Source organism: Cavia porcellus, unplaced genomic scaffold, assembly GCF_034190915.1.
Source record: "Cavia porcellus strain 051 isolate PalLab524CR breed Dunkin Hartley unplaced genomic scaffold, mCavPor4.1 scaffold_13, whole genome shotgun sequence".
Taxonomy (NCBI): Eukaryota; Metazoa; Chordata; class Mammalia; order Rodentia; family Caviidae; genus Cavia; species Cavia porcellus.
Genome location: NW_026947496.1, coordinates 34,073,169 through 34,101,127, shown reverse-complemented (window position 1 = coordinate 34,101,127; position 27,959 = coordinate 34,073,169). Strand labels below are relative to the sequence as shown.

At 42.2% G+C, this 27,959-nt stretch overlaps 2 protein-coding genes across 8 annotated transcripts in view; one reads left to right on the top strand and one right to left on the bottom strand.

Annotated features, from left to right (window-relative positions):
* The window catches only part of Tarbp1 (TAR (HIV-1) RNA binding protein 1), a 59,720-nt gene extending 45,230 nt beyond the window's left edge, over positions 1-14,490 (top strand). For 3 of the 6 annotated variants that reach the window (XM_003473502.4, XM_023566544.2, XM_005005235.4), the window contains 9 exons: positions 515-664; positions 3,038-3,124; positions 5,670-5,866; positions 7,708-7,789; positions 9,666-9,837; positions 12,717-12,908; positions 13,096-13,220; positions 13,636-13,772; positions 14,095-14,490. In XM_003473502.4, coding sequence (XP_003473550.2) covers positions 515-664; positions 3,038-3,124; positions 5,670-5,866; positions 7,708-7,789; positions 9,666-9,837; positions 12,717-12,908; positions 13,096-13,220; positions 13,636-13,772; positions 14,095-14,260 — 1,308 coding nt within the window. In that variant the 3' untranslated portion in view covers positions 14,261-14,490. Of the gene's footprint in view, positions 1-514; positions 665-3,037; positions 3,125-5,669; positions 5,867-7,707; positions 7,790-8,023; positions 8,121-9,665; positions 9,838-12,716; positions 12,909-13,095; positions 13,221-13,585; positions 13,773-14,094 lie in introns of those variants that run through there. The other 3 variants (XR_010051231.1, XR_010051232.1, XR_001202078.3) reach the window with 3 other exon arrangements.
* Positions 14,491-18,040: 3,550 nt separating this feature from the next.
* On the bottom strand, positions 18,041-20,684 carry LOC100728825 (cytochrome c oxidase assembly factor 6 homolog). Of its 2 annotated transcripts, none has more exons than XM_003473500.5 (3): positions 20,514-20,684; positions 20,158-20,317; positions 18,041-18,338 (listed from the first exon to the last, which is right to left on the bottom strand). In XM_003473500.5, the coding sequence occupies exons 2-3, from the start codon at positions 20,299-20,301 to the stop codon at positions 18,243-18,245; spliced, it is 240 nt and encodes a 79-aa protein (XP_003473548.1). In that variant the 5' UTR covers positions 20,302-20,317; positions 20,514-20,684; the 3' UTR covers positions 18,041-18,242. The 2 variants fall into 2 exon arrangements, with proteins under 2 accessions (XP_003473548.1, XP_005005291.1); XM_005005234.4 differs by having other exon boundaries at positions 20,158-20,354; positions 20,514-20,683.
* Between the last annotated feature and the right edge of the window lie 7,275 nt (positions 20,685-27,959).

Here is a 27,959-nt window from a genome sequence, read left to right as displayed (position 1 = left end):
CTTGTGTAAACAGATAATTGTTCATCTGCTAGTTAGATGTGATCCATTACTCAGAGGGAAGTACACTTTTGAACAGAAGTGTGGGAGTGAAGGGATGATTTTGGAGCTCTAAGTCTTGGCCAGAGAACAGCAGTGTCTGGGGGCAGGAATGACCCTGAGGAAGCACAGCCTGCAGGCCTTGACTTTGTCTCCCCTTCTCATGTTGGCCTCTGAGCTGCCCTGGTTTCAGAGGTTAGGATTCGCGTCTGAATCCTGCTGCTTCATAAGTGTGTGGCTCTGCAGAGTTATTCAGCTTCTCTGGATATTTTCCTCCTCTAGTAAAAACACAGATGATGATTTGGACCCTCAGAGGGTTCATGTTCAAATAGATCATAAAGTATTCAATTTCAGTCTGCACATATTACAGTCTTTGCAGGGAGAGAGTGGAGTCAGTAATAGGATTTAAGCTCTTAAATAACAGGAACTTCTTACCAACTAAAATTAATAATAGGTTTGTCAACTTTTTTTTTCTCAGAATTTCTTAAATGGAATTATTGACAAGATTTTCCATGCTGGCTTTACCAACAATCAAGCTTCCATAAAATATTTTATAGAATGGATTATTATATTAATTCTTCATAAATTCCCTCAATTTCTTCCAAAATTCTGGGATTGCTTTTCATATGTAAGTAAAAAAGACTTTTAATGTTTTGCTAAACTCTGATTTTGACTAGTTGTTTTTGACTGTCAGTTGCCCTGATGTATTGACATTGTATATTACATTGCAAGTTCTGAATTAATTTAGGTCATGGAAGTCTAGTTTACCTTGAGTATATTGTGGTTTTTATTTGAGGGCTATTCTATTTCTAGCAAAACAAAGGTAAAAAGGCCTTTGTTATTAAGGAGTAATCAAGGAAGTAAGTCTTCATTTGATCCTTTTTGTTTGTTTGTTTGTCTTTTTCTTTTTTATTGGTACCGGGGATTGAACTCACGACCACACACTTGCAAGGCAGGTGCTTATGCCGCTGAGCTAAATCCCCAGCCCCATCTTCATTTGATCTTAGAATTAAGAATGATGGGAAAATAAATGCATTCCTTAATTTTAAAAAAATCTAGTTAGTAGAGAAATTTCAAGTCAGACTGAAGCAGAACAGAAAGGAACCTTGTCACCACTTCCATCCTGGTGTCCCCTGCCCTGCCTGCTCTGCTAACCTTTGCCACTATTTCTCACGCCTTGAAAATCGCTTGAGAAACTGATGCTAAGACTGGTGACAGAGACTGTAGCGCAGGCTCTTGCCTGCTGTGTTCCACTCCCCTTCTGCACGGAGTCATGCTGTCATCTCGGTTTCTTTTTTTCTTGTCGTTTTCTTTTATCTCTGTGTGGGGTATGGAAGAGTATTGGGGAGTTGAACCCAGGGCCTTTACACTCTTTGAGACGGAATCTCACTATATTGCTGAGGCTGGGCTCAAACCTGTGATCTAACCACCGTAGGTTCCCAGGGTACTGGGATTGCAGCTGTGCACCACCATGCCGTCTGGTCCCTTTTCTGTTGCTGTCCCCTCCCTAGCACAGTGGCATGAACAGCAGCTTTGGTGATTCCCAGTGCTGACTGAGCTGGCAGGCACTGCTGCTCCATGTGTCCTGCAGGGCTGGGACTTAGCTTTTTATTCTGTTATGTGTCACCTCAGCTGAAAAGGCCTCAGCAGAAAAGGCCATGCTGTTGGCCAGCATGGTCCTCACTTCTTGACCCATGTAGGCTGGCTGAGTCTCTCCACTTGGTGGCTTGTTGTTCTAGGATGGAGCACTCAGGAGGTCCTGTCCCCAAGTGCAGAGTCATCCACAAGTTTTTGGCATGCTTGAAGGTCTCGTTGGCCAAAGACAGTCATGAGCAATACTCCCAAAGTGAATGGGGCCTGATCTTTGTTTTTTCTGTACAAGGATCAAACTGAGAGCCACTCAGAGCCTTCGCACTGAATTCCGTCTCCAGGCCCTTTTATTTAGGTTTTTTTTTTTTTTTTTTTTTTTTAAATTTTGAGGCACGGTCTTGCTAAATTGCTAAGGCTGGGGCTGGAACTTGTAACCCTCCTTCTTAATCTCCCATAGTGCTGTGTGATTGCAGCCTTCTTAATCTTTCTGTTTTCTCACCAGTTCTTTTGCACTCAGTCCACTGTGCATGCAGTGTCCTCTGCTGGAAGCCGTGTCTTCCTCTTCTGGATGACCCTTCTTTTGTTCATATGTTTTTGCTAATGGTCATGTCTCCCTGATATTAGGATCCCTTTTTTGAGGTTTCCTATAGCACATAAATCATGTTTCCTATAGCTAGAACTTTAATCTTCGTGACTTTTGCTTTTCCTCCTCCTCAAGGTCCTTAGTTCCATAAAAGCAGGACTGGTCTGTTCCGCTTCTCCTGGTTTCCTAAGTACCCATCTTGTAGTTAGATAAAAGAGCTCATTGTCTCCCATTTCTTCCTACCTGAGGTCTCTTTCCTGGCCAGCCTGTCTGGAATCCCTGTTTCTTATCACTAGAGTAGTAGATGACTTCAAATCATTGTCACCGAGGAGGTTTCCAGAGTCCAGTTTACCACTCTGACATAATTTTGCCATAGCTTTTAAAGTCTTCTGTTGGAGCCTCAGTCCTGTCGCAGTCCTGTTGAGCTGCACATCACCTCTTCTATGTCTGCCTCACTGGCCTTTGTGTCAGTTGAAAGGCCGTCCTTTTCACCTGTCGCCACCTTCCTGCTCCCCTATGCCCTCTGCTTCTCAAGGCCCATCTTCACTGTCCCACGGCCCTGGCCTCCTCCGAAGGGAGTGTACTCTGGGTTCTACCACCTACTGGGGTGTCTGTAGCTGAGTCATTAGGTGCTGTATGAAACCTTCTGAGTGCATTGTTCGTTAGTATTTGGTTCCAGGGGGCCCCTCCTTCCTTGCTTGTGATTCTGGGACCCCATACAGGGAAGAAGCTGCTTCCCTCCTCTGCCCTCCCAGAGTCCAGCGTGGTGCTGTGCAGTGCCAAGCTCACAGCAGCACTGGAGTTTACGTCTGCCTATCTCTCTTTCAGGGTGAAGAGAAACTTAAAACAAGCATTTGTACATTTTTATCAGTTTTATCCCATTTGGGCATCATCATTCAGAATATTCCAGACAAGGTGAGTTTGAATTGCTGTATGGAGAGTTTAAACTTGAGTTTCAAAAGATGGACTGTATGTATTTGTGCCACTTTTGGGTGTTGCTCTGAGACTCTGAGACTCAGGCTGGCTGAACTCAGAGCAGTTCTCCTGCCTCAACCTCCCGAGTGCTGGGATGAGAGGTGTGCATCACCACACCCAGCATCACATTTAGTACTTCTCATGTGCATCCTGAATCTTGCTGACTTTATAGGCACATTAATAGATGACTTCTGTTGATAGAAATGTTGTTGAATTTTATGCAAATATTAAGATTCTTTCCATAGGATTCCCCTTACACTTCCTTGACTGAATGGGGGTTGTTTACAAATGCTTCTGGAGACAGTCTAATAGGAGAGGGGTTTCAGGAAGGACTGTTCTGGGGAGAGGATTGTAAACAAGGCCTGAAAGAGGTGAGCAAGGAGGCCCCAGGCCAAGGATCAGAGGTGGTCCCCAATTGCGAATGGTCTTGTTGGAGCCATGGCACAGAATAAAGGGAGGGGAAGGCCCCTCATAGGTTGTCCGGTACCAAGAGGCCTCCTGTAGACACATGGCATTGGGGACATCAGTCCTTTCACCAGTAGTACTCAGTTCCCTCTCTTCACATTCCCCACCTACTGTGAAAATCAGAGTGATGGCACCTGCCCTGGAAAGTCATGCACCCTCAAAGTAGTGCACATGAAGTGGCATGTGTGACATTTGTGGTGTGTGAGGTACAGTGTGGGGAGCAGTTACTCTGCTGAGATGTCATTGTGTGTACTGTGTGACTCTGCGAAGGTTGCGACATGTTAGTAATCTGTTATTTACATTCCCTTTTGTCCTTCTTCGTTTTCATCTTGGTTGTCATAGTTGACTTGCCCACCAGTTCCTCCCTATTGGCTGCTAGAATATAACTTTACTCTTAGCATGTGTCCTTCAGAAATTGTATTGTTTCCCCTATTTCCGCTGGAATTTTTCTTAGTGCTTTCATCTACCAAATCAATTTGTTTTCCTTTGTGTGTATTTCTTTAGTTGCCTCTAATGTGCCCTTGCTCTCCTGTGTCCATCCCTCTCCTATGTGTGTCCCTGATGGAGCCTGTTGTAGGGATACAGCTGCTCATCACATGGGGTGGCTGCATGAGGTATGATTGAAAGCACAGTGCATATTTAAATTTTAAATTTCACTAGAGTAAAAGACACATTGCCATCAATTCCCCTCAAAATATTCAGCCTCACTTTGAACACACCTCATCATTTTGGGCATTTTCTGAAGCAGTTCTGGATGTCCTCTTTCATGTCATTATAAGGTGTGAACAAATACAGTGGCTGTGGCTGCTGGGGTGCCATCCAAAGGAAAGGCAGCTTCGTAAAAAACCTGCGGTGTCCTTATTCACTGGATCTGGCACTGTGCGACTTCAGCTTTTTCTCTGCAGTCAAAATGACCATGAAAGGTAAATGTTTTGAATCAGTGTGTGACAGAGACAGCCTTGACAGCACATCTAAAGTAGGAAAGAGGATGTCCAGAACTACTTCAGAAAGTGACAGGAGAGGGCCGGGATGCAGCTCAGTGGTGCAGCGCCTGCCTGGCAAGTGCAAGGTCATGAGTTTGATTCCTGGTACCAAAAAAAAAAAAAAAAAAAAAAAGAGGAGAAAGAGGAGGACTTTTGGGCTAGGGATGTAGCTCAGGGGTGACAAGCATGAGGTCTTGAGTTTGATTTCCAGTGTCAAAAAAAAAAGAAAGAAAGTGGCAGCAACAATGCAATGGGATGTGTTTGAAGGCAGAGGGAGTATTTTGAGGAAACTAATGGCAATAGGTCTTTTACTGTAATAAATTTTTAAATTTAAATATTTGCTGTATTTTACTTTAGACCTCATATGTGTGATGTTGTAGGATGTATGTGTGTGTGTCCCAGTGTCCCAGCATCAAGAAACCAGCAAGACAGTGACCTTGCATAAATGGCGGTGATTTGTTTAACGACTTCGGGTAGTTATCATGAGATTTTAAAAGTTGGAGGGTATGAATCCATTAAATGTGTAGGCTGTGAGGACCTGGATGCACAGGAAAAGGCCACAGGCAGTATTAAACATTTTGTTCTCCGCACCTCTGACTTGTGCTGCCACTCCTCAGTGCTGTGGCCCCAGGCCGCACCTGAGACAGGTAGCTCAGAAGCCAGTGACAAGCAGAAAGATGGCATCATATGATACCTTACTTAAGAGCATCTCGTGAGTTGCCAAAAGTGGGGCTCCTGCAGCGAAGTTCTAACTTTTTCAACCCAGGTTGGTAATCAGAGACAGGGCCACATATTCTAGAATGCAGGCTTATCATCAAAGCCCACCCCCAAGTCTCCCTGGGGATGGGAGTAGAGGTGCACTGTGGCAGGGATGAACACAGGGGCCCGGGGAACCTGTTCTTTATTTTTGAAAAACCAGGGATGCTGATGAATCGCAGTCTGGGGAGGAATGAGAAGTGCTGCCAGCCTGCCGGTGGTAGGACCCTTGCCCCACCGCACAGTGCAGCTGTGGTAGTGTTTGCATCCTCTCTCTGCAGGCGCCGCTTCTGAAGCAGGCCCTCCTCATCGCACTGCAGTGGTGTCTTAGCCACAACTTCAGCGTTCGGCTGTATGCTCTCGTCGCTCTCAAGAAAGTCTGGGACGTGTGCAAAGCACTAGGTGTTGAAGAGTGTAGCACGTGGACCACTGTCATCGAGCGCAGTCTCAGCCAAGCAGAGAGCATGCAGGGAGCAGGGTAAGGGCAACTCACAGGGCCCAGGGGAGCAGGAGGGCTGATCCCCCATCCTTGTGCACTGATGAGCTGTCACACCACACTGGACACAGACAGTTTGGGTTAGGCTGGAGCAATCAGCTCGCTCTTTAGTACACACACTACTGACCTTTCCATTACTGATCCCACCAGGAACTTTATTGCTCTTTATCCTCGGTCCTTTATTTTACAAGTGACCCTTTGTATACTGTATTTGTTGGTGTGAATCTTAAGTGTTTCACACGTGATTCCTTCCTCTACTGCTTTAGATGCCCATGCGGCAGCACAGCCTGACCTCAGAGACCCAGAATGCTCTGCTTCCTTAGCTGGCCCACTTCCAGCTCTAGATGTCCCTTTCCTTGGCAGGCAAGCTCTTCACTCCTAGGCTCTCCTTCACCCCCAAGCGCAGAGTTAGGCAGATGCTGCTGCTCAAGCTCGTGCACGTGTTCTGTAAAGCCCCCATGTCTGGACACGGGTCTCTCCTTGGGCTCGCTCTTGTCATCTCCTGGCAGGTCACTGAGTCCTAAGCCTCTCTTGGCACCTGAGCCTGTTCCTTTGTCTCCAAAGTATTGTTTTGTTCATAGATTCTTATTATGATCGATTATCATCATCCAGGAGCGCTGTGACTTTTAAGAATTTGAGGCCAAGGTGACATCAGTCAAAATGAAAATTTTTCCTTAAGATGGTCCACTAATTAACGTACACAAACAAGAAAGATCTGAAGCAGCGTATTAAGCCAATGAAACAGTTGGGAAACCTAATAACATTGTAAGGGGCTTGCTATGACCACTCTGTAAGAACCTGATAAAAACAAGTTTTGAGTTACGAGTCTGCCTTTACCACAAACTATTGTATAACCCTCAGGCTCCTTAATTCTCCCCTGCCCCAACCTGCCCACCTGGTACGGGGGATGAAGGCTAAGGCCTTCACACTGAGCTACATTACCAGCCTTTTTCTGAGATAGGGTCTTGCCAAGTTGTCCAGGCTGGGCTTAAACTTGCAGTCCTCTTACCTCAGCATCCCCAGTCACTGGGATGACAGGCATGTTAGCTTTTCTCCCTAACTCTTGACATGTGGGTGGACAGGAGGCATTTGGATGATGGTGGGGGCCTCAGGAGGAAGTCAGTTGATTCAGCGAACATTAGGATGAAAAACTGTTTCCAAAGACAGCACAGGGGAAGGAAATAGAGGAGATGGGCTGGGGGTTGGGTTAGTATAGATGAGGGGCAGAGTGCAAAGGTGTGCATATCCTGAAGTACACAAACATACGTGCACTTGAGTGTGTCTGTGTAAGCATGTGCATTTTTCCTGGGATCCCTAAGTTTCCAGGAGTAACCTGGCAGCTAGAATTCTTGATCTTCATAGAAGACCCTCAGTGTGTCATTTCTTCTGAGTATGCTTGTATTTACTATTTTGGATGCTTGGTAAATGTGCGGCTGAGTTTATTCACCGGCATAGATTTGGACATTAATAGTCTTCACAATCGCATTTGGGTTAACATGTTGTAATCCAAACTCAAGCTACAGAAGTTCCTAATCATACAAATTTTGTGGGCTGGCAATGTAACTCAGCTGTAAAAGAGAACTTGCCTATTAGTATGCAGACGGCCGTGGGTTTGAGAAAGTTCTGCAGGAAAAAGAGTGAAATTTTGTGTCACCTTTCATAGTATGTTGGTCTTCAACATATGCATACATATATCTAGGATTAAATCTACGCAGTTCTGCATTCCATTTGAATTGTGCAGAACCTCTTTAAGATACGAGTTTCCCCCATCACCAAGTGTGTAATCACTTATCTATGCCTCTTGCCATACTCTTCATTCTTAGGAATGCCAAGAAGAACTGGCAACGCATCCAGGAGCATTTCTTCTTTGCAGCATTTCACCCACTGGAGGATTACTGTCTGGAGGTGAGCATTGCCTGGCACGTACAGAACGTATAGTGTGTCTGTAATCCTGTTGCTGCCTTTCCCCTGCAGTTGTGAGTGGTTTTGATCTGGTTACTCCTTTCTTCTTGCTTACAAACATCGCCTTAACACTGTAAAGTTCTGAGTTTAACTTTATGATTTTATGCACATGACTTGCTTATAGTTCACTCTTAAGTGGTGAAAATTGGCTCGTCACTTTCACTTTCTATTTCTCAGGCAGTGTCTGGCTTGTAAACCCTGGAAGGGAATATTTAATTCTAAACAGAAATCAGGACAGATTTCTAAAAGGAGATGAGGGAGAACATTTGTGCAGGTGAGATTTTACTGTACTGAAGCCCGCTGTAAATGAAGTAATGAAAAAAACCTACTTTATGTTAATGGCATTTTTAGGTTCTGAGGAATAAAACTTGTACAGCAAATGATACACCACTCATGGATTGTGACTGAAGAATCATAAACACCTTTATTATAGTTAATATGAATTAATTCAATATGTAAAAACTAAAATTTTCATGAACCAAAATTTTTTCCTTTCTCAACTCTTAATGTATTGCTCAAATCATTTGACCTAGAACTGTTTTCTGTAAAGATTTGTAGCCTTGGCTACTGTACATAATGCTTTTTAATTCATAAGCTGATTGTTAAAAAAGTATCTGTATAGTGAGATATGCTTCATGAAACACTAATGTGTGTTTTACTGCTGCTGCTTCATTGTCAATGTGATTTTTATTAGGATAAAAATAAGTCTGTTTCACATGTTCTGACATGCTCTGCTCTGTGAGACTCAGCACTCACAGTATGGCCTCTGCACCTTTCCTGTGGAGCCCTCCAGTCACTCTTAACAGTCATCAGCCTCTCCCTTGCCAGTTCCCTGCAGGAGTCAATCTTTGGCCTCCCTCTTCACCTCACCCCTGCCTGTTCATGTATCTCCTGTATATTTCCTTCTCTGTTAATGCTACAAGTCAAAATTGTATGAGCAAAATAATGAATGAGTGTTAATGGTTCCCAAGAACTAAATGTCTGGAGCTGTCCTGAGGACCCATGTGATAAGCATTTAGCTGTGGACATTATGCCTCTTTAAATTTGCACAAGCAGATTAGGCTAGTTCAGAAGAAACCACATCATTCTAAAGCTTTCATAAAGACATATGATGAACTTATCACTTCATTTTTAAATTGCCTTTTGCTTGGGTTTCTGTCTTCTTTGCACCTTCTCCTGGCTGGTCATCCTCTGGTTCTCGGCTCTTGAGCAGGTAAGGAGGGTTGCAAAGGTCATGACCATTTACAGTGTGTCACCTATGCTGTCATTCATGGGGCACCGTCATGTTGTTATCTTCCCTTACAAATGAAGGCCTTGAAGCCATGAAAGCCTGCGTGGCTTGCCTTTTATCATACAGTGAATTACGTAGTCCAGCCAGAATCCAGATCCTAAAGGTATCTAACGGCAGTGAGAGTAAAAGATATGGCATCAAAGAGTTTGAACTTTATTCCTTATGGAGGAATCTGGTTGTCAGTAAACTGCTTTTCTCCAAATATTGTCCCTTAGTGGTAATGACTGATTCCAAAGCGCGTTTTGTTTGCATTAAGACCATAGTGGTTTATCATATAACGTACCATAGTACAAGATATGCCTGTTTGCAGGAATTCCCTAATTGAATCTCCTAGTTTCTTAGAGAAGCGTGTGTGTGTGTGTGTGTGTGTGTGTGTGTGTGTTTGCCACAAGATATAAATGAGAATATATAATTTGATCAGATGGTTTGGGAGAATATAACAGCAGTAATAAATTGTGCAATTAACATGTTATATGCTTCTTCCTTTTTTTCAAGGAAAAAATACAAATTTTACAATTCTTTTTGCAGACCATATTTTACATCCTTCCACGGCTTTCAGGAGTCATTGAAGAGGAGTGGATTGCTGTTGATAAATTTGCCAGCTTCACAGACATTCCTTGCAACAGAGAATCCCAGTGGTACTTCTCTCAGACTCCTCTTAGGGAGCTCAGTCCAGGAGACTGGTCTCAGCAGGACGTAGGTAAAAGAAGTTTCACTTTATTTTCCCTCTTGTCAACTTGCTGATGCTTACTGATTTCAGGAGTAGAAACCAGTAGGTAGAACCTTACTTAGAACAAGCAATTAATAATGTTGCTTTTTCATTGACACAGGGTCTGTGTGACTCTCAGAAAACAGACCATAAAAAGCTTTGACCACAACTTTAAATTGAAAGTTACCTTTGCTATAAAAGCTAGACAGCGTGATACAAAAATAATCATTTCTTTCACATACTGTTGTTACTATTACTTACTTACCTGTATATTTCTGTAAAAATACAGACTTTTAAAAGGGCCAGATTCTGAAATCTCATTTTCCAGCCCGTCCTTCTGGGTCTGCTTGGTTGTCATTTCTCTATCTGCTGTTTCTCGAGCCCTGCTGCCTTGTCCTTACAAATGAAGGAGCTGAGTCTTTCCGGGGCCCATCCTCCAGTGCCCACTTTTGTCCTTCTTGTTCCCTCCAACTCTTCCTTCACAGCAAGCTGCCCTAAAGACCCAGGGCCTGGTGCTCGCCCTGTTTTCAAGGTCACAGCTAATCTCAGTGACTATGGGTCACAGCCTCCTTTTCTATCAGTTCCTCCCTTACCCCTGTGTCTTCCTCCAGCCTTCCTAACCTGTGGTCACCACTCGGACTGCTTCAGAAGCTCAGCAGTGCCTTTGCAGGCTCCTCATCAGCCTCTACATGGATGCTGTTCCCTCTCCCTGCTCTTCCTCCTGACTCGGGTTCCCTCTCTAAAGTTCTCCCACTTGTCCTTCCTTTAGACAGTCTCTAAACTTCTGATGTTTGGAGAACTTGTTAAAAATGCAGATTTCACACATGCAAATGTACATGCACCCCTCAGTTTTAATGCAGGATCTCTGAGGGAGAATTCTGGAAATGTAGTTTGTATCCAGCACTCTAAATGGTTCACTAATGCACACTGAGATAGTGGCTTGAATTTATTGATGCAACAAAGATTGGTTGGTGACCTTCTTTGTGCTGGGCATGAGACCAAATCCCCACACTCATGCAGTTTTCATTCTTATAGAAGTGGCAGCCATGAATAGTATAGTACAAGGTCAAGCAGTAAAAGTACTCTGAAAAATGCTAACAAAACAGGGTATGGTGATCAGAAAAACCTTTGTAAGGAGCTGATGTCAAGCAGAGACCTCGATGAATTGAGTGCAAGGCAGGCAAAATCTGCAGAGGAAGTTTCCTGCAGGAAGACGCAGGGCAAGACAGTGACAGGAGGCCCTTCCTTGCTCAGCATGGCCAGGTAGAGACAGAGGAGTGGAAAGAGGGATGACAGATGCAGACAGTCACGGGACAGGGAAAGCAGGGATTTTGTGGCTGATGAACAGGCTAAACCTGGTCTTTGTTTCGCTGTGGTGGTTTTAGGAGGGAGAGGTGAGCCACTGTTGGTTTCTGTGCTGAGGCTTACGCACAGGTTCTCCAGAAGGCTGTGAGCAGTGCCACATGGCTCTTCCATGGCTCCCTTAAGCAGCTTCACTGATTTGCATGCTTGGACCCCACTGTGCTTTTCTTCTAAAGCCACCTGTCTCACCAAGCCTCTTACCTAAGCCAGCTGGGCTTCTGCTCCTGGATGTTCCATAAGCTCTTTACACCCAGTGCAGCCAAACTGGATTTAGGTCTCAGTCCAAACCTGCTTCTCTGTCTCCTTTGTTGGTGGTGTCACACGTCATCACAATCGTCATCTATTCCTGTTTCCTCTCTAACATATCCACACCATACCCAGTCTTGGTGATCCAGCTTCTTCCACTACCCGCTGTGGCTGCATGGATGTATTTCAGACTGCCATTGTCTTTACCTGGACCAGTACAGAAGCCAGCATGTCCTCTGCATTGGGTCAGAGGGATTTCTGTGAAACAGCAGCAGTGCTGCCATTCCCCTGCCCTGAAGGCTGTATAGCCCCTCTCTGTGGAATGGATCCTGTGTCTTCATATTGCAGAGCCCTTCTGATGTGGGCCACGCTGTCTCCTCTGTTCTGTCACAAGCTGAGAGCTACTCCACAGGACTTCCTGCTGCCCAAGTCACTTTCGTCCCACTTCATGCTTGTGCCCATGCTTTGTCTACAGTCTCCTCTGAGAACTCAGACCTCTCTCCCTCAGGCCCTGTGGGTCCTATTTTGCTCCTTTCTCCCACCGGCATTTATCATTTCTCTCTTATGTGACACACTCTCACCCTCAGGGAGTTATAGTTACCTGTGTGTCCTGTGCCCACTTAACAAGGGTCCTTGAGGGCTCACTGATCTGTTGGAGTAGGACAGAGTTGGGAGGACCCTGCACCTTCTGGAGGACCTGGAAAAATAGTCTCAATCCTGCATTACAGAGATCAGGCCTTGCAGCAAGATGGCTTACTATAGTCTGTGGCTCATCCAGTCTAGTTAGGAGATGCTCTTACAGGACATGCTTCATTTTAGAAAAGTCACCCCAACGTTAGTAAAATAATTGAAGATGGAGGGTTTTTTAAATATTGTTTTAAGGAATATATTTCCCTAAAAATTTGACCTGATAAACTGTTTGTAAACTACAGCATTATTTACCTCTAAGGACAAAATGTTAATAAACTCTGATGCCCTTGATTCTAAGTTCCTTCCCAATTTTGGATATACTAAAATGTGAAAAAATGTACATCTCTCTTTTTTATGAAATCTCATCCTATATTGGCTAGAACAAAAATTGAATACTAAAAAGTACTACTAAAAATGGTGGTTGTGTTTGAATCCAGAGTTCTGCAGTTAATGTATAATTAAATAAATCTCATTCAAAACACTTGAAAATACATACAGGAATAAATAAATATACGGAGTGAGAAGGCTTAGGATTGTTTACACATGGGATTATTTTCTTTTTCCTTCCCAAGGTTCTAACACGAGTGAAGCAGCCAGTCACTCAGAGTGGGCTGATGTCCAGAAAAAGATCATCCCTTGGAGACACGAGGGCCCCGATGCAGACCTGGGGCTCGAGTTTCAGGATCGTGCTGCCCGACTCGGGAAGTCAGTTAGCAGACTGATTGTGGTGGCCTCACTCATTGATAAGCCAACCAATTTAGGAGGTAAAATTGCAGTTTTCCAGAGAGCTTAGAACCTGGTGCTGCTGGGTATTTCCTATTGGTGCACGGCCCTTTGCTGTCTTCCCCATTTACCCCTCCCTGAGAGCCTCAGAGGGACGTGTAGGAGGCGGTGAGGTTGTTTGGCACCACAGTGGGAACAGTACTGGTTAAGTGTCGCTTCTCTGTGCAGGCTTGTGCCGGACCTGTGAGGTGTTTGGGGCCGCAGCGCTTGTCCTGGGCAGTCTGCAGTGCGTCAGTGACAAGCAGTTTCAGCACCTCAGCGTCTCCGCAGAACAGTGGCTTCCTCTGGTAGAAGTGGGTGGAAAGTAACTTATTATTAAAGCTTTATTTGCTTTAAGCCTTCACCTATTAGGCCTTTTGCAGTAGTTTTTAAGAATATAGCCTTCAATAGTTTAAAAATAATGCTTAAAACTAAAATTCAGCCTTGTTTGTTCTTTTTTATATTTTTATTTTTAGAAATGTCAGTATTGTGGTAGTCTCTTAATGTGTCCTTTTACAGCTCACTATTGATTGAGGGATTAATCTTGTAAAAATGTGTATGAAGTTGAGGAACTGTTTTTGATAGCATGATTGTGTTGTTTCCCTCTTTTAAAAGCACTTTTTAAACAAGTTTAGCTTTAATAAATGTTTTTTCTTAATTCTCATTTTATTCCAAGCAGGGCTACAGCTGAATGATTTAATACTCTGCTCTTTGTAAACTAATATTAAGGTGAAACCAGCTCAGCTAATTGATTATCTGCAGCTGAAGAAAGCGGAGGGCTACACCATCATTGGGGTGGAGCAGACGGCCAGAAGTTCTGACCTGGCCCAGTACCGCTTTCCTGAGAAGTCACTGCTCCTGCTGGGGTGAGAACCCTGAACCAGTCTGTCCTGAGTCCCACCTAGAAAATGCTAGCTATTTGGTGACTTACCCAGGCCCTTGCCGTCATATGCACACATTTCTTTCAGCTTGTAATATTTATGGAAAGCTCCCTCCCAGTTTTCCTTTTATTTCACCCATCTGGTGATCAGATGACACAGAACTGTCCCTTAAGTCTCGTCACAGACTTATTTCCTGGAACCACACTAATTACATATGTTGATTTTTTTTAGTAACATTCAGAATACCTAAGAACAAATTTTTGTACTACAGGAAAACTAACGTCTGCCCCTCATCTATCTTTGTCAGCAATGAACGCGAAGGAATCCCAGCCAACCTGATGCAGCATTTGGATGTGTGTGTGGAGATCCCGCAGCAGGGCGTCATCCGCTCCCTGAACGTGCATGTGAGCGGCGCTCTGCTCATCTGGGAGTATACCAGGCAGCAGCTGCTCAAACGGGAAGACCCATCGTGATGCTTGTGCCTTACCTGAGATGAGTTGTGGTGCTACTGAGACCATTTTTTACAACTCTGTGGACTGAAGTAGATTCTGAAATTTACTGGGATGATTTGCATCGTTTTCTTGCATTTTGATGCCAAAACTTTCTCATGTGCCTTAAAAAGATCACTGTATGTTGTAATGTACACTTATGGCTAAATTGTATTGCTTCTTTAATAAAATATTTTAAGCAATTTTTGAGATAATGCAGTGTTTTGAAAATCTATTTTCCCTCCTAGAAACACTGGCATCATCAGGAATGTGGACTGCTAGAAGGCAGAACTAAAGCAGCCATGAGCTGTGAGCACTGGCACCCTTTGTCTTGGGAGCAGAGCTGGGAGAGGTGCTGAATGGGGAGCGGCTCTCTTCCTGCTGTGTGCTTGGGAAAACAGCTTAGCAAGATACCCAGCCAGTTTTCCTGCAAAGCTCAAGCTCTGTTCCTACACTTTATTTTTAAAACCAAAGTAGGCCATCATCAGTTTTTATGAAATTTAGACACCTTTCTTCAGAAAGATCAGATAATGATTAGAAGTAATCTCCATTCTGATAACTATAACCCTGGACCCAAAGGAGCTGACTTGACTACTCCTGTATATCATTGAAAATGTGAATAAAATCCATGGGTGTTTTCTCTTCTTTTGACTGTTTTTAATGGTAACTCTCACCATCCAGCAATGAACTTCAGTTATGTCAAGGTCCCTTTTAATATTTAAATTACAGTCCATTACCTGTGTTTTTTTTTTTCTGTATATTTATTTTGAAACTTGCTTTACAGAGATACATAAAAATTGGACACAAAATTTCCATATACTTTGATAGGATGCCTCCCGTGTGACTTTACATAGCTGTGTGTACATTTATCAAAATTCAGAAATTAAGGCTGATGATGGTGCATGTCACCAAACTGTAGACTGTATTCCTATTTCCCATTTTTCCACTAATGTCCGCTTTTCTGTTCAGGAGCCAATCCAGGATGAGAGACCACGCTGTTAAAGTCATTGTTGTCCCCTTAGCCTTCTCTAATGTCTGACAGTATTGGTGTTTCTGTCTTTTCATGATCCGGATACTTTGAAGTACACTGGCCGACTTATTTTGTGATTGGTATGTTCCCGGAGACTGTGTTAAGGAAGAATGACAAGAGGCTTCTCACGTCGTGCTGGAGATACACGGCAGGCTCACTGCCTCCATCACTTGGTAAAGACAATGCCACATTCTTTACACTGCTCACTCGCTCTCTTGCTACTATTAAGTGAGTCACAGCACAGCCTCGCCTCTGTGGAAGGAAAGTAAGCTCCCTCTTGGAGGGAAGGATGTCAGAGAATTTGGGGAGAGCCGCAAGACTATTCCAGTGACTGGCATTTTGGAGGGATACTTGAGGCTGTGCAGTCAGTCTTACATTTTGCCCGCTGACCACATACATAGGGGATTTCGCCTGTAGCACTTATGACTTTAGTGTTTAATAGTGATATTCCCTATTTTATTCCTCCTGCATGTATTTATTGGAATTCCTCTACAAAGACCTTTTCTTTGATCAGTCATCTTTCTAATCAGTGTGGACAGTTGGCACTGTCATTATGGTATATGCCATTTTTTAAATAGTTCTTTTGGCACAGGTTTTTATTTTTCCTACCTTAGGTTAGCAGCAGACAGGAGGGTTGACCTCATTTATTGGAGAATAGTGTTCAAAAGCACAATCTATAATTCTAGCACTCTGGGAGGCTGAGACAAGAAGATCACAAGTTTGAGCCCAGCCTCAGTAATTTAGTAAGACTGGGTCTCAAAATTAAAACAAATGCTGGGGATGTAATCAGTGCAGAGAGCCTACGTTCTATCCCCAACATCACAAAAAACTAGGGGCTAGACATGCTTGCTGCCTCTGCCTGAATGGTGGCTATAGTTCTGCCCTCCCCAACCACCAACTAGGGCACCTCACGTTGCCACCCTGTGACTGTCCATAGATGATTCTGTTACGAGTGGAGACAGGTGCACGTGGTGTAGGTTCAGATACCAGGCACTGATCCCAGCAATGGAATTCACATGTTCTCCTTTCGCTTATTTTTAACTGCTTATTCTGACAATCTAATTCTCACTGCTTGTATTTACTTACATGGTCTACTTTATTATACAAACAGCCTCAGAAGTGCTAAGGTTATGAAATTTAGCACCTTGTGTACAGTTCCTTTTGCCTTTAGCCATAGAATCCAGTCAAACACTTGTTATTTAGGTCAGTTCCTCTCTTGCCCACTGCTTTCAGTGAGGTTATGTCACATATTTATAATATGGGTAGACATGTTCTGCACACTACCAGAATTTCCACCACCCTGGTGGATTTTATTTTAATGTGCAAAGTCACTCTTTATAGCTTAGTGTGGGTTTTATCAAATGCATATTCAGGCACACACTACCATGGTGCCATAAAGAATGATTTTATCACCTTAGAAGTTCATTTATCATTCCTTGTCACCCATCTCCCCAGTCACTGGCCAACATTTTTTTTTCTGTCCTATAGTTCCACTTTTTCAAGTCCTATCAACCAAAGCATTTATGTAGCCTTTTGGGTCTGGCTTGTTTCACATAGCGAAATACAGTGAAGGTTCATGTTACTGCATGAATCTGAGGTTCATGCCTACTTTATTCCATCATACAGATGTATCACTTTGCCTATTCACTTCCCCATTGTGGGTTTCCAGGTAGTTTCCAGTTTTTGGTGATTGTGCATAAAGCAGCTTTGGATAAACATGTACAGATTTAGTTTTCAGTTCATTTGGTAAAACGTCTAGAAGTGGGACTGCTGGGTCTTAAGTCAACATGTTTAACTCTGTTCTCCAGGGGGCTTTACCAGCTTGTACTCCTTGTAATCGTTCCAGCAAGAATGATTGTTGCAGTATATCCTTGTCAGCACTTAGTAATACCAGCTTTTAACTGAACTTTTCCAATAGGTTACAGTAATATATGTATGTAGTTAATTTCTACTACTCTTATATTTAGTATTAGAGGATCTTTACATATATTTGTTTCCCAGTGTACATCTTCTTTCAATAAGTACTATTTGCATAATATGTTCACTTTTAAAATAGGGTTATTTTTTTCTGAGAGTTGTAAGAGCTGGGCATGGTGGTACACACCTATAATTGCAATACTCTGGGAAGCTGAGGCAGAAGGGTTGCAAGTTTGAGCCTAGCTTAGGAAATTTAAGTGATTTAGTAACATTTTTTATCAAAATAAATAACAAAAGGCTGGGGATGTTGCTCACTGTGAAAGCCCCAGCTTGAATCTAGTACTGTGAGAAAAAAAGAAGTTTTAGGTTCTTTATTCTATATACAAGTTCTTGATAAAATATGAGATTTGCATACATTTTTTTCTTTGGAGTTTTCATAAATTTAATCATAACATTTGTGAACACTGCCAGCTTTATTTTTTCCTATCTATATGCTTATTTCTTTTTTGCCTTAGTGTACTAGCTGGAATCCAGTCATTTTCTTGCTCTTCAGTATGAAGATAAGCTGTGGGTTTTTAATAGTTTTTTATTATCTTACCTCAATATTTCAAGTTCAGTTTTTTTTTTTCCAACTTCATTTTGTAGTTTGAGTTAAAATGCTACCTGGAACACAAAACTTGCTATCTAAAACTATATCTAAAATATATCTACTATAATATTTGCCTGACTCGGTTTCTGCTGCCAAAAAGAAAAAAACCATGTTTTATAATAGAATTTTTTTTCTTAAAACAGGTTTCTTACTAAATTAAAACTGAACATACTTAATACCACTTTATTTCTGTTTTTCATAGTCTGAATGATGGGATCTTCTGTTGCTTAATCATTTTAATTATTAACTATTATACACAGGGAACAAGCATCAGTGTGCACCATGATTCAAATACTATCCCAAAACCCACACAGCATTTTTGAATGTCCAGAAAAAATAATTTCAACCTCCATCGAAAGTTCAAGAAGAGCCTAGGAATTTGCAGGAGATTTTGAAGGCTGGAACTGTCCTGCTTCAAATTTTTCCTTGAATTTTAAATAGTCTCTTCTTTTATCAAAATATTTTATCTGTTGAGAAAAAAGTTTATATCAGGATTTACATGAGCAAAAGCGCAGATTTAAATGTAACAAATCAATACAAACTGTATAGAAATAAAAACGTGATTTATATTCTAGAACCATTCTGCTTCTAGGATGAACATCTGAGAAGCATGAAGCCTGGTGAATCCTGGTCCTTTTTGAGTGACAAATCCTGTTGAGAATTTGAATGACCCAGGAAACTTTCTCTCAGGAAACCAATCTGTGCACCTTGGACCCTCCTGTTAAGTTAAGTCCATAGAGCTCTTACATGGCTCAGAGTCTTGAGATTTAAGACACTGAACTATTGTGGCAAGTTCAATACATCTTGTAATTTATCTGCCACCACTGTTTAGGTCTGTTTCATCCAGAAACACATTTAAAAAGAGATAAACACATACATAAAAACTACGAACTATGATATGAGTAGGTAAACTGATGGTAAAACATCACATTGTTTGTTCAGTTTTGGGGGGATGAAGAGGGTTGAACAGAGTTTGGCTATGTGGTTCAGGCTGGACTTGAACTCACTAGCCTAGGCTGGCCTCAGACTTGTAGTGAAATTCCTGCCCCAGCTTCCCAAGTTCTGGGATTACAGGTGTGTGCCACCATGCTGCAATTTCAGTATTTTAAGACTTGATTTTATTTGTATCTATATGAAATTTAAAGAATCTTAAAGTAAATGTGGTAAAACCCTAAAAGTGAAAAATGAAATTACTGCAGCATCTGTATCTGACCTGCTCTGCACCTCCAAGCAGAGGCAAAACATCTATATTCGCACTGGAATAGAAAACAGTCATTTTTTTGTTAAAAGCCTTTCTTAGGGTTTAATATCCCAGTGGGGCTGATAGGTAAAAGTGAGCACAGACCAACAATGTGGAAATCTGATCTGTTCTGCATCCAGGTAGATAACACACCAGAAAAGCATCAGATAAAAGTCAGTGTTTCCCCAAGGGATGCACTGCAGCAACAAGTCCAGATGGACTCTTTCATGGAGTGGTTACTTATGATAGTCTTACTCACTGAGAAACCCTATTATATAACAGTTGGTAAGAAGTTAGTTCTTTGAAGTTATCAGAAAGATCCTCTTTTGCCCAGATTTAAGGCACCTTTACAGAGCGGAACGCTTGATCTCCAGTGCAAGTGCAGGACTTGAATTACGGATTTTTGAACATGACATTGGATCTTGAACTTTGTCAAACATAATATCTAGGGCCCACTTCTCAGTCCAGAGCTGTTAAAGATGTATTTATATACAGCTTTGCTTTGCTCTGAGATGGTCAAAACACTGCTCTAATTTGGGAGGCTGAGGCAGGATAACTTAAAATTTGAGCCTAGCCTGGACAATGCATGAGACAATAAAATAAAGTGGAGAGGCAGGGCTTCAGCCAGGTAACAACTGAGAGCACAGGCAGGCGATCAAGAGCAAAGTACTGATACTGAAGGGGCCTGGCTGTTGAACTAAAGTGAACCAAAACATGGACCAACAAAGCACAGGTTTGCAAAAGACAGCAGCTGTGGCTTAGAAAGGTGCTATAGCTGTCACAGGCTGCACAAGTCAACTGGAGTATTGTATTTTACCCTCTCCTTTGTTGAAGTGCCCCAAAACGTTGAAGGTCACTGTTTTCCCCAACAATACTCGGGCCATAACTCCAGGATGACTTCAGTCTCCACATGTTGCTGCTCCTCGTGGATGGCCTCTAGGGCCCTTGACTTCTTCGATGACCTCGTCCCCCAACCTAGGTTAGGGTGAGTGCTATGCACTTTCACCACATACAGACCACATACAAGCCCGGCTGGTGTCACTTACCCACTGCTGGGGACAGCTGGATTCGAAAGACTTCCTCAGCTGTTGGCAGCGCGAGGCGTCCTCGGCGTTCTCCTCCAGGCACTGCCAGTAGTTGTCGCGGGCTCCCCAGCAGACTTGCCTCTCCTTCATGGAGGGGGCTGCCATTCCTGCTGGGAGTCAGCTGTGGGACAAACCGACATCTGACCTTAAAAATGACCCTGCCAAGTGAGCAAAAGGCAACGAAAGGGGCAGTTAGCCCCTCCTTTTCTTAAACCGCACTACCGGAGCGCCTCGGGGAGCTGCTCCAGCTCCCTCCAGCAGCGCAGCGGCGAAGTTCCTCAGCCCGCCCCCTCCCGACCAGCCCTACACGCGCCGACCTGCGCGCCACTCGCGGCTTCCCGAGGGTTCTGCAACCAACTAGGTAGCAGGAGACAGCGGAAGGCCGGGTCCTGGCGCTGCAAGTCTTCACGCCAGGTGATTCACGACGCGAGCCAGCCGCTGGTCCGTAGATTAACACTTCCGGGTTACGGTTGACTGCGCTCAGAGGGCGGGACTTCCGGCCCGGCGCAGTACCTGTCCGGAGGATTTCCGGCCTGTAGGGGGTGACCCGCGGTGCGGGGTGTGGAAGTGGAGACCCTTTGTTGACAGTGGCCCCAGACTTCGTCTGGGAGCAGTACTTTGCGATTGGCCTGCTGCACGTCTGTTATCTCAGCACTTGTGAGGCAGGCAAAGAGGTTTTCCACGAGTTGGATACCAGCCTACATAGTGAGTTCAAGGCCAGCCCGATCTCCGTTCGTAATGAGGTCCAGTCTCAGAAAATAAAACAACAAAAGGGATGCTTAGTGCGCGAGTGTAGAACGCGACAGTGGAGGGCTGTGTGTGTACGGAACGAGAGCCCGGCTGAGGGTTGTAGAACCAAGGCGGGATGCCTCGCTGCCTCCAAGAGAGAAAAGGAGGAAGACACGGTCCCATAAAGAGGCGGTGACGCCCCGGGAGGTGGGCAAGGAAGTGACAAGTTGAGAACCAATGAAGTTAGGGCCACGGGAAAAATAAATGTTTCCAATGCTGTAGTCTCAGTTATGACATTTACTCTCCCTAGACGTTAAGGTAGCTTAATGAGGCATGAAAACACTACTTCATATTTTTAATTGGTACTGTATAGATTTGCAGTACGTGAGATAATACGTTTATTCTGGGCCATTGGTTTATATATAACACATTGGTGGTATATAACTGCAACATCTTAATCGTTTGCGATTCCCTTTCCCATTCTCCAAGGAGTCTGCCTTTCTTTTACTCCATAATTTGGTTTCTCATGTGAGAGAAATCATGCAGTATTTAAATTTTAGTGTCTTACTTCACTCAACGTTATGGTCTCAAGACGCATCCATTTTCTTGCAAATGACTCAAATTTTTTTTTTCTCTCTCTCTTTTTATCGGTACCGGGGATCGAACTCACGACCGCCTGCTTGCAAGGCAGGTGCTCATGCCGCCGAGCCAAATCCAAATGACTCAAATTTATCCTATATAGCAGAATAAAATTTCGTGTATACATACCTCATAATTATCTGTGTGGCCATTGATGTTCACCTAGGCTGCTTCAGACGTTTCAAGGACGTTGCATTTAATATAAGAGTTTATCTCAGCAGAACTCGCAAGCGTAATTTGGGTGGTCAGTCTTAGGTTCCATCTCCTCCACCAGCTCGTGTTGTGGGAGTGCTCTGTGCTGGTGTTTGATCCTGTATACTCAACTTGGACAGATTGTTATAGTGGTGGTATGAAGCTCAGCACCAGCAAACATTTTCTACAGTATGAGACGTACTTCTCAACAGTTAATGAACTCTGATAGTGGACGGCTCTAGCTTTACTAGAGCCAGCACTTAATTACACTGTTTATCAAGGTCAGTTTATGTAAAGATAAATATTTAAGTATAACTAATGTAATATAAAAAGGATAAAAAAATCTTGGATGCCTTGGGAGTTGAAAAATAAAATATATTTTGTTTAAAATGTGTACTAATGATAAAATATATAGTTAGGTTCCACATAACCATGTTTTCATCAGTGACTGCATATACAACTGTGGTTCCCTGTGATGGAGAAAGTTATCACAACGATAAACTCAACTAATGAAGCATTTCTCAGAATGTGTACCATGGCTAAGCAACAAAGTGATACATGATTGTATGCAGAACAGAAAATTAAACTTGACAGAATTAAGAGAAAAAAATAGTCACGGATGATTTCAGCCAGTTTCTCAGCAAGAGAAAAATAAAATATAGAAAACTTAAGTGACATGATTTATAAACTTGACATAATGCAGATATTTTAAAAAAATCAGAATCAGAACTAGGATATATATTGTTTAAAGCATGTCACCATGTCATGCTTTAATGTCACATTGCCAAATTGATCAACAGATTTGGAAGATTTAAATCGTTAAACATTATTTTTCTACTACAATACAGTTATGGTAGAAATCAATAAACTAAAAACAAGTTCATGTAAGTTCTAGACAAAAAAATTCAGTGTTAATGAGAAAATATTTTAAACTGAACAATTAAATACCTGTGGAATAAAGCTAATGCAGTACTTACAGGGACAATTAGAGCCATAAGTAAATATATTAGAAAAGAGCCTGAAACATCTTGAGCTTAAGAGTCATTGTTATGGATTAAAAACTGGTGGTCAACTTAATGCCAGTTGAATTAAATCAGCATGGTGCTGAGTGTAGATGACCCACCCAAGGAAAGTTGCTAGCATACATAGAGATGTGGAGAAGAAGAGCTGGGCATTGTGGTTTCTCTAAGTGTTGTGGGTTTGTTTTGTTTTGTTTTGGTACCAGGGATTTAACTCACAATCTAACATTTGAGATAAAGTGTTGTTTTGAGCCGGTGGTTCTCTGGGAGGAGCTCATCATGCTGGCTTCCCCAATGTGAGTTCAACCATTATCAGAGGAGCTTGGGACCTTGTTGGTAAGAGTGGCTGTAGTTCTCTTTGCACGAGCTGTGGTCCTTACATCAAGCATTACTTCTTGGCTCTGGCGGTGAAATTAAAAATTAAACAGCTCTGTGCTGTTTAATCTCCAGGAGAAGGTTGTCATGCTGGCTTTCTAGCACGTACTCAACTGTTCTCAGGGTTGGAGGAGCTCAAGACCTCCATGTCCCTGAAGATGGCTGTGGTACTTAAGGGCAGCCCTGGTCCTTATTAAGAGTGTGATTTCTTGGCTCCAGTGTAGAACCCTCAACCTACCAGCACAGCTCCTTCACTCCCGCTGGCATAGACTTTCTGGCTTCCCCCACTGACCTTTGAGCCTTCTCAGTACAGATCTGTAAAACAGACTGGCGTGAATCCTTCTCATGGACTCTGGACCTTCTGTTGGACTCGTGGGAGGCACTGTCATGGACTCTAGGTCTTCATCTGGACTCATGCAGGACATTGCTGTGGGATCCAGGCCCTTGGCTGAATATACTGGGTCTTCAGTGTTCCTGCACTTTCTTATTTTTAACTCTGGGTGACCATCATAAAATAATATTATAAATTCTGTGTACTGATCGCAGTTGTTCTCCTCACAACCCCTGACTACAACATTCATCTTTAAGAAATTAGGCAAAAGAGCAAAATGATTAAGTAGACATACAGAAATAACATGAAGAGCAGAAGTGAATGGAATGGGAAAAGCACTGATACGTAGATTGTTTGGTACCGTCCAGGGAGAACCAGCTGTGCCACCTCTTTCCACCTCCACAGTCTGTAACAACAGATTGGTAGCTTGAACTTGCCAGGATGGAAACATTAATACTATGGAAATCAGAAAACAAGCCAGGCTTCTGTTTGTTTGTTACCAATTCACTGGCATAACACTGCATCCAAAAGTGGATTTTTTAGAATAAAAAATGTGATTAACAAATATCTAATAGTTTGAACAAGAAAGGAGAGATGTTAATAACTTATATCAGTAATGAAAACTATCAATTTATAGACATAAGAAAGATTAGAGAATCTTGAAAGCAATACAAATGAAATTTAGATGAATGTACAGATTTCAAGAAAACAAGTGACTGACTCAGTTCAGAGTATAAATAATAGTCTAAGACATTAAAAAATTTGAACAAGGGCTAGGTGTGGTGGTGGATGCTTGTAATCCCAGCACTCTGGAGGCTGAGGCAAGAGGATCACTGCAAGTTTGAGGCCAACTGGCCTATATAATTGAAGGCCAGTCTGAACTACAAAGCAAATAATCTACAAACAAATTCTAGGTATCTCACTACACCAGTGGGTTCCTCTAAGCTTTAGACAATTTCATTGTTGCTGCTATGACTTGTACTAGGCTACTATGACTTGTACTAGGTACAAAAACACCAGTCTCTTTGACACCCATTTGGTGAAAAATATGCCGTAAAGTGATATGAGGCTTTTTATAGTTGTTATGTATGTATCAGATAACAACGCATGTTTTTCTGTAGAAATGCTCCTGGATTTGAGTCTGTTTCAGTTTGTTCTGGGAGTGTTTATACAGTGTTTGGGGTATGTTCCATAGCCCCATTCCATTATGTAAGAAAGCTGTATTCTAAGAACTTTTGGCTCCAAGGTGATTTCAGATAAGTTATGTGGACCTACAAGAGAAAATGTTTTTATGCTTTGGGGAGTCAAAAAATTTTTTAGCCATAAAGGACTGATAAATTTCAACTAGCTAAAAATTAATGACTTTTATTTATCAAAACACTATATGTGGAAAAGAGATCACAGTGTATGTAATACAGTCTGCAAAATATGTAAAAGAATACCTGTAATATATTAAAAATACAAATGAATAAGAAATAGAAACTAATTTCAAAAAGGTACAAAAAGTTTAGCACAACAGCAAAGAGAAATTGGAAATGACCAATATATGGAAATACCAATACCCTCTTTGATAACCACTGAGAGGAAAATGAAAATCAATATTAATACACCCACCAGATTAAAGAATCATTCTTAGAGTTTGATAGTAACAAGTTTTAACAGGTAAAGCAAAGAGAATCATATACTGCTAATATCTAAAACTGATAAATCAGTTTGGGGAACATCGAATGGAATTGTTCACTAAAGTTGAATGGAATATTTACAACTCAAAGTCAATCTCTTACACATGTGCATTTTTGTAATATCTAAAAGCATACAACTCAAACTACATCAACATGATACAATTTTAGTATAGTTATCTTTGAAATATGACAGCAATGAAAAGGAGCAAACTGTCATCATGTAGAATTACAATATGGGATGAAAGAAGTAAACCAACTGAAGAATAGATACATTATGTTTCTTCTATGTAAAGTTCAAAAACACAGAATTTAGCCAGTATTTAGGATACATATGTAAGTAGTCAAATAGATGAAAAACAAAGAAATGATTACCACAAATGTTTCCATCTAGGGCAAGCAGAAGGAGGTGGTCAGGGAGGGGTGCATGAGGGTCTTCTAGGTTTGGAGAGGACACTATTTTGGGACCTTGTTGTTATAATTATTTTTTTAAGTAAATGATGCGTTTTCTTTTTGTGTATCTGTTTTAAAAACAAATACAGAGAACAACTGGCCTAAGAAAGGTCATCTTTAGTAGAAACGATATACAGAAGGGTAAATATAATAGTCATAGAGAACGTTTAAAGTGTGATTATGAAGTCTTTAATGAATTGAGCATCTTATATGCTCTGCAAGGCAGTAGGTTAGTAATTTCTAAATGCATACAACTAAGCAGTTCCTGCTGTTGTGTGATACGCTTGAGGCACCACATGGGCAAGAAATATATTACTGAAGAGCTTCAGTGAGTTGCATTAACGTTTCCCACTTTACCCCCAAAGAGAGCTTTGATTGCTAATTGGAAAACACTGAGGAGCAAAATCAACTAGAAGGTACTTTGATATATTGATTTTAGAAAATGATGGCAGTAACAATAACAAAGGTCATATTTACCTTACAAAATGTCACAAAGTGTGGGCCAGTGAAAGAATATGAGCGCCATAAGGTGATTTGAGATGTGCCCTTTGTACATGAAGTGGAATGGCCCAGCTGTGTTTGAAGTGGGAAGGAGGGGAAGGAAGAGAAGCGGGCCGGAAGAGGTGACAGTCGTGCTCCCTGCAGCATCCAGAGGAAAGCCTAGCCTGAGCCCACCAGATCAGTGACCCCCTGGAGGGCGGGCCAGGCAGACCCAGAAACACTGAAGAGGAACGTGTTGTTTTTCTGTGGCTGCCCACAGACTTTTATTTATAATCTCCAGTGTTTTACAAAGCACTTAACACAGACACCCACTCAGGGACACAAACAGGAGACAGATTCCTCTGACTTCAGAGTCGCTACAAAGCTCCTGCTGAATTTCTTTTAGATTTTTGGCCTTTTTTCTTTTTTGTCTCATTAACTACAGGTATATTCCATCCAAGGGGATGTTCCCCCCACCCCTGCATCCCAACCCTTCCATTTTCCTTGGTATGCTGATCCATTCCATTAGTGCTTTTATTAGTAATATTTACAGGACTGCGTGTTTTGGTCCTTAACAGAACCTTTGTTCCAGTTTTCTTTTTCCAAGGCCCTCATGGACATCTAAACCTGTTTGTCTTCCCATCACTCCAATAAGTTCAAACCTTGACTCACCATAGTCCTTCTCCAGAACAGCTTCTCCTCTGAAGCTGCGACTCTTCGTCAGTTCTGTGTCAAGTCTTTGCCAGCCACCTACAGCCTTGTCAACTGTCACAGACCTTAGGCACCTGCGCAATGCCCGCCACTGTGCTGGGCCTTGGAGAAAAAGACTAAGGAGAGCTCATGGCAGCTCTGCAGAAGCTCATTGCAGTGGAGGGCCTAGGCCATTTTGCCATCTAACCAACTGTCTTGGGTTCTGTAACACACATGCGCTAAATACAAATGCTGTGGGAACCCACACTGGGAGCTTCCCAGAAAAATCAAGACAGAGACAGACAGTATTACAGGCAGCAGAGTAAGAATATAGGTCCTGGAACCAATCTGGGTTTGATCCTGCCTCTCAGGGTGTCAAGCTGTGTGACCTTAGGCAGGTTACCGGAACCTTTATATTATGTTAGATTCCTTAACTGAAAGTGTGGATAGTAACATCAATCTTAGATTTCTTGTTAAATAATCCATGAAAAATACTTAAGACCATGTCTAGCACATAGATTTCATTCATTCATCATTCAGCAGATATTTATTTAGCACTTACTACATGCCAGTGTTTTGGGGCTTTGAGAGAAATCAGAAAACTATATGGATGAAAATTCCTGCCCTCATGGTATGTACATCTAATGGAGACAATGAGCAATACGCATTTTAAAAATGAGTATTTCTATATTATAGAGGTCACTCCATTTGGAATTAAAGGAAGAATTCCTAGAATTTTGCTGTGTTTCATCGAATCTAAGATAACACTGATTACAAATGAATCATTATTTTGTATACCACTGAGAAAGGAAAAATCATTTTTAAATATACTGCAATGTTTTTTCATTACTTAGAATGTAAACGTATTAAACGTATGTAGACATGTATAGGCATTTTAAAAAATCTTATCACATGTATACATACATAAGGAGGAAGCTAAAAGCAGAAACTGGTTAAGGTATTCTTAGAACTTCTGTACACTTAGAGTCTTAGTTGTAGAGGGGACTTTATGGGGCTTTGTGGGAGGTCATTAGGTTGCTCACCCATTTAAAATTTCTGGCCTTGAATTTCATTATAAACATTACCTCCTCTATGTTCTTTCCTGTAGCATTTCCTTGTACCTTTTTTTCAGTCTTTAATTTGCACTGTGTTTTAGGTTGTTTTGTGTGTGTGACT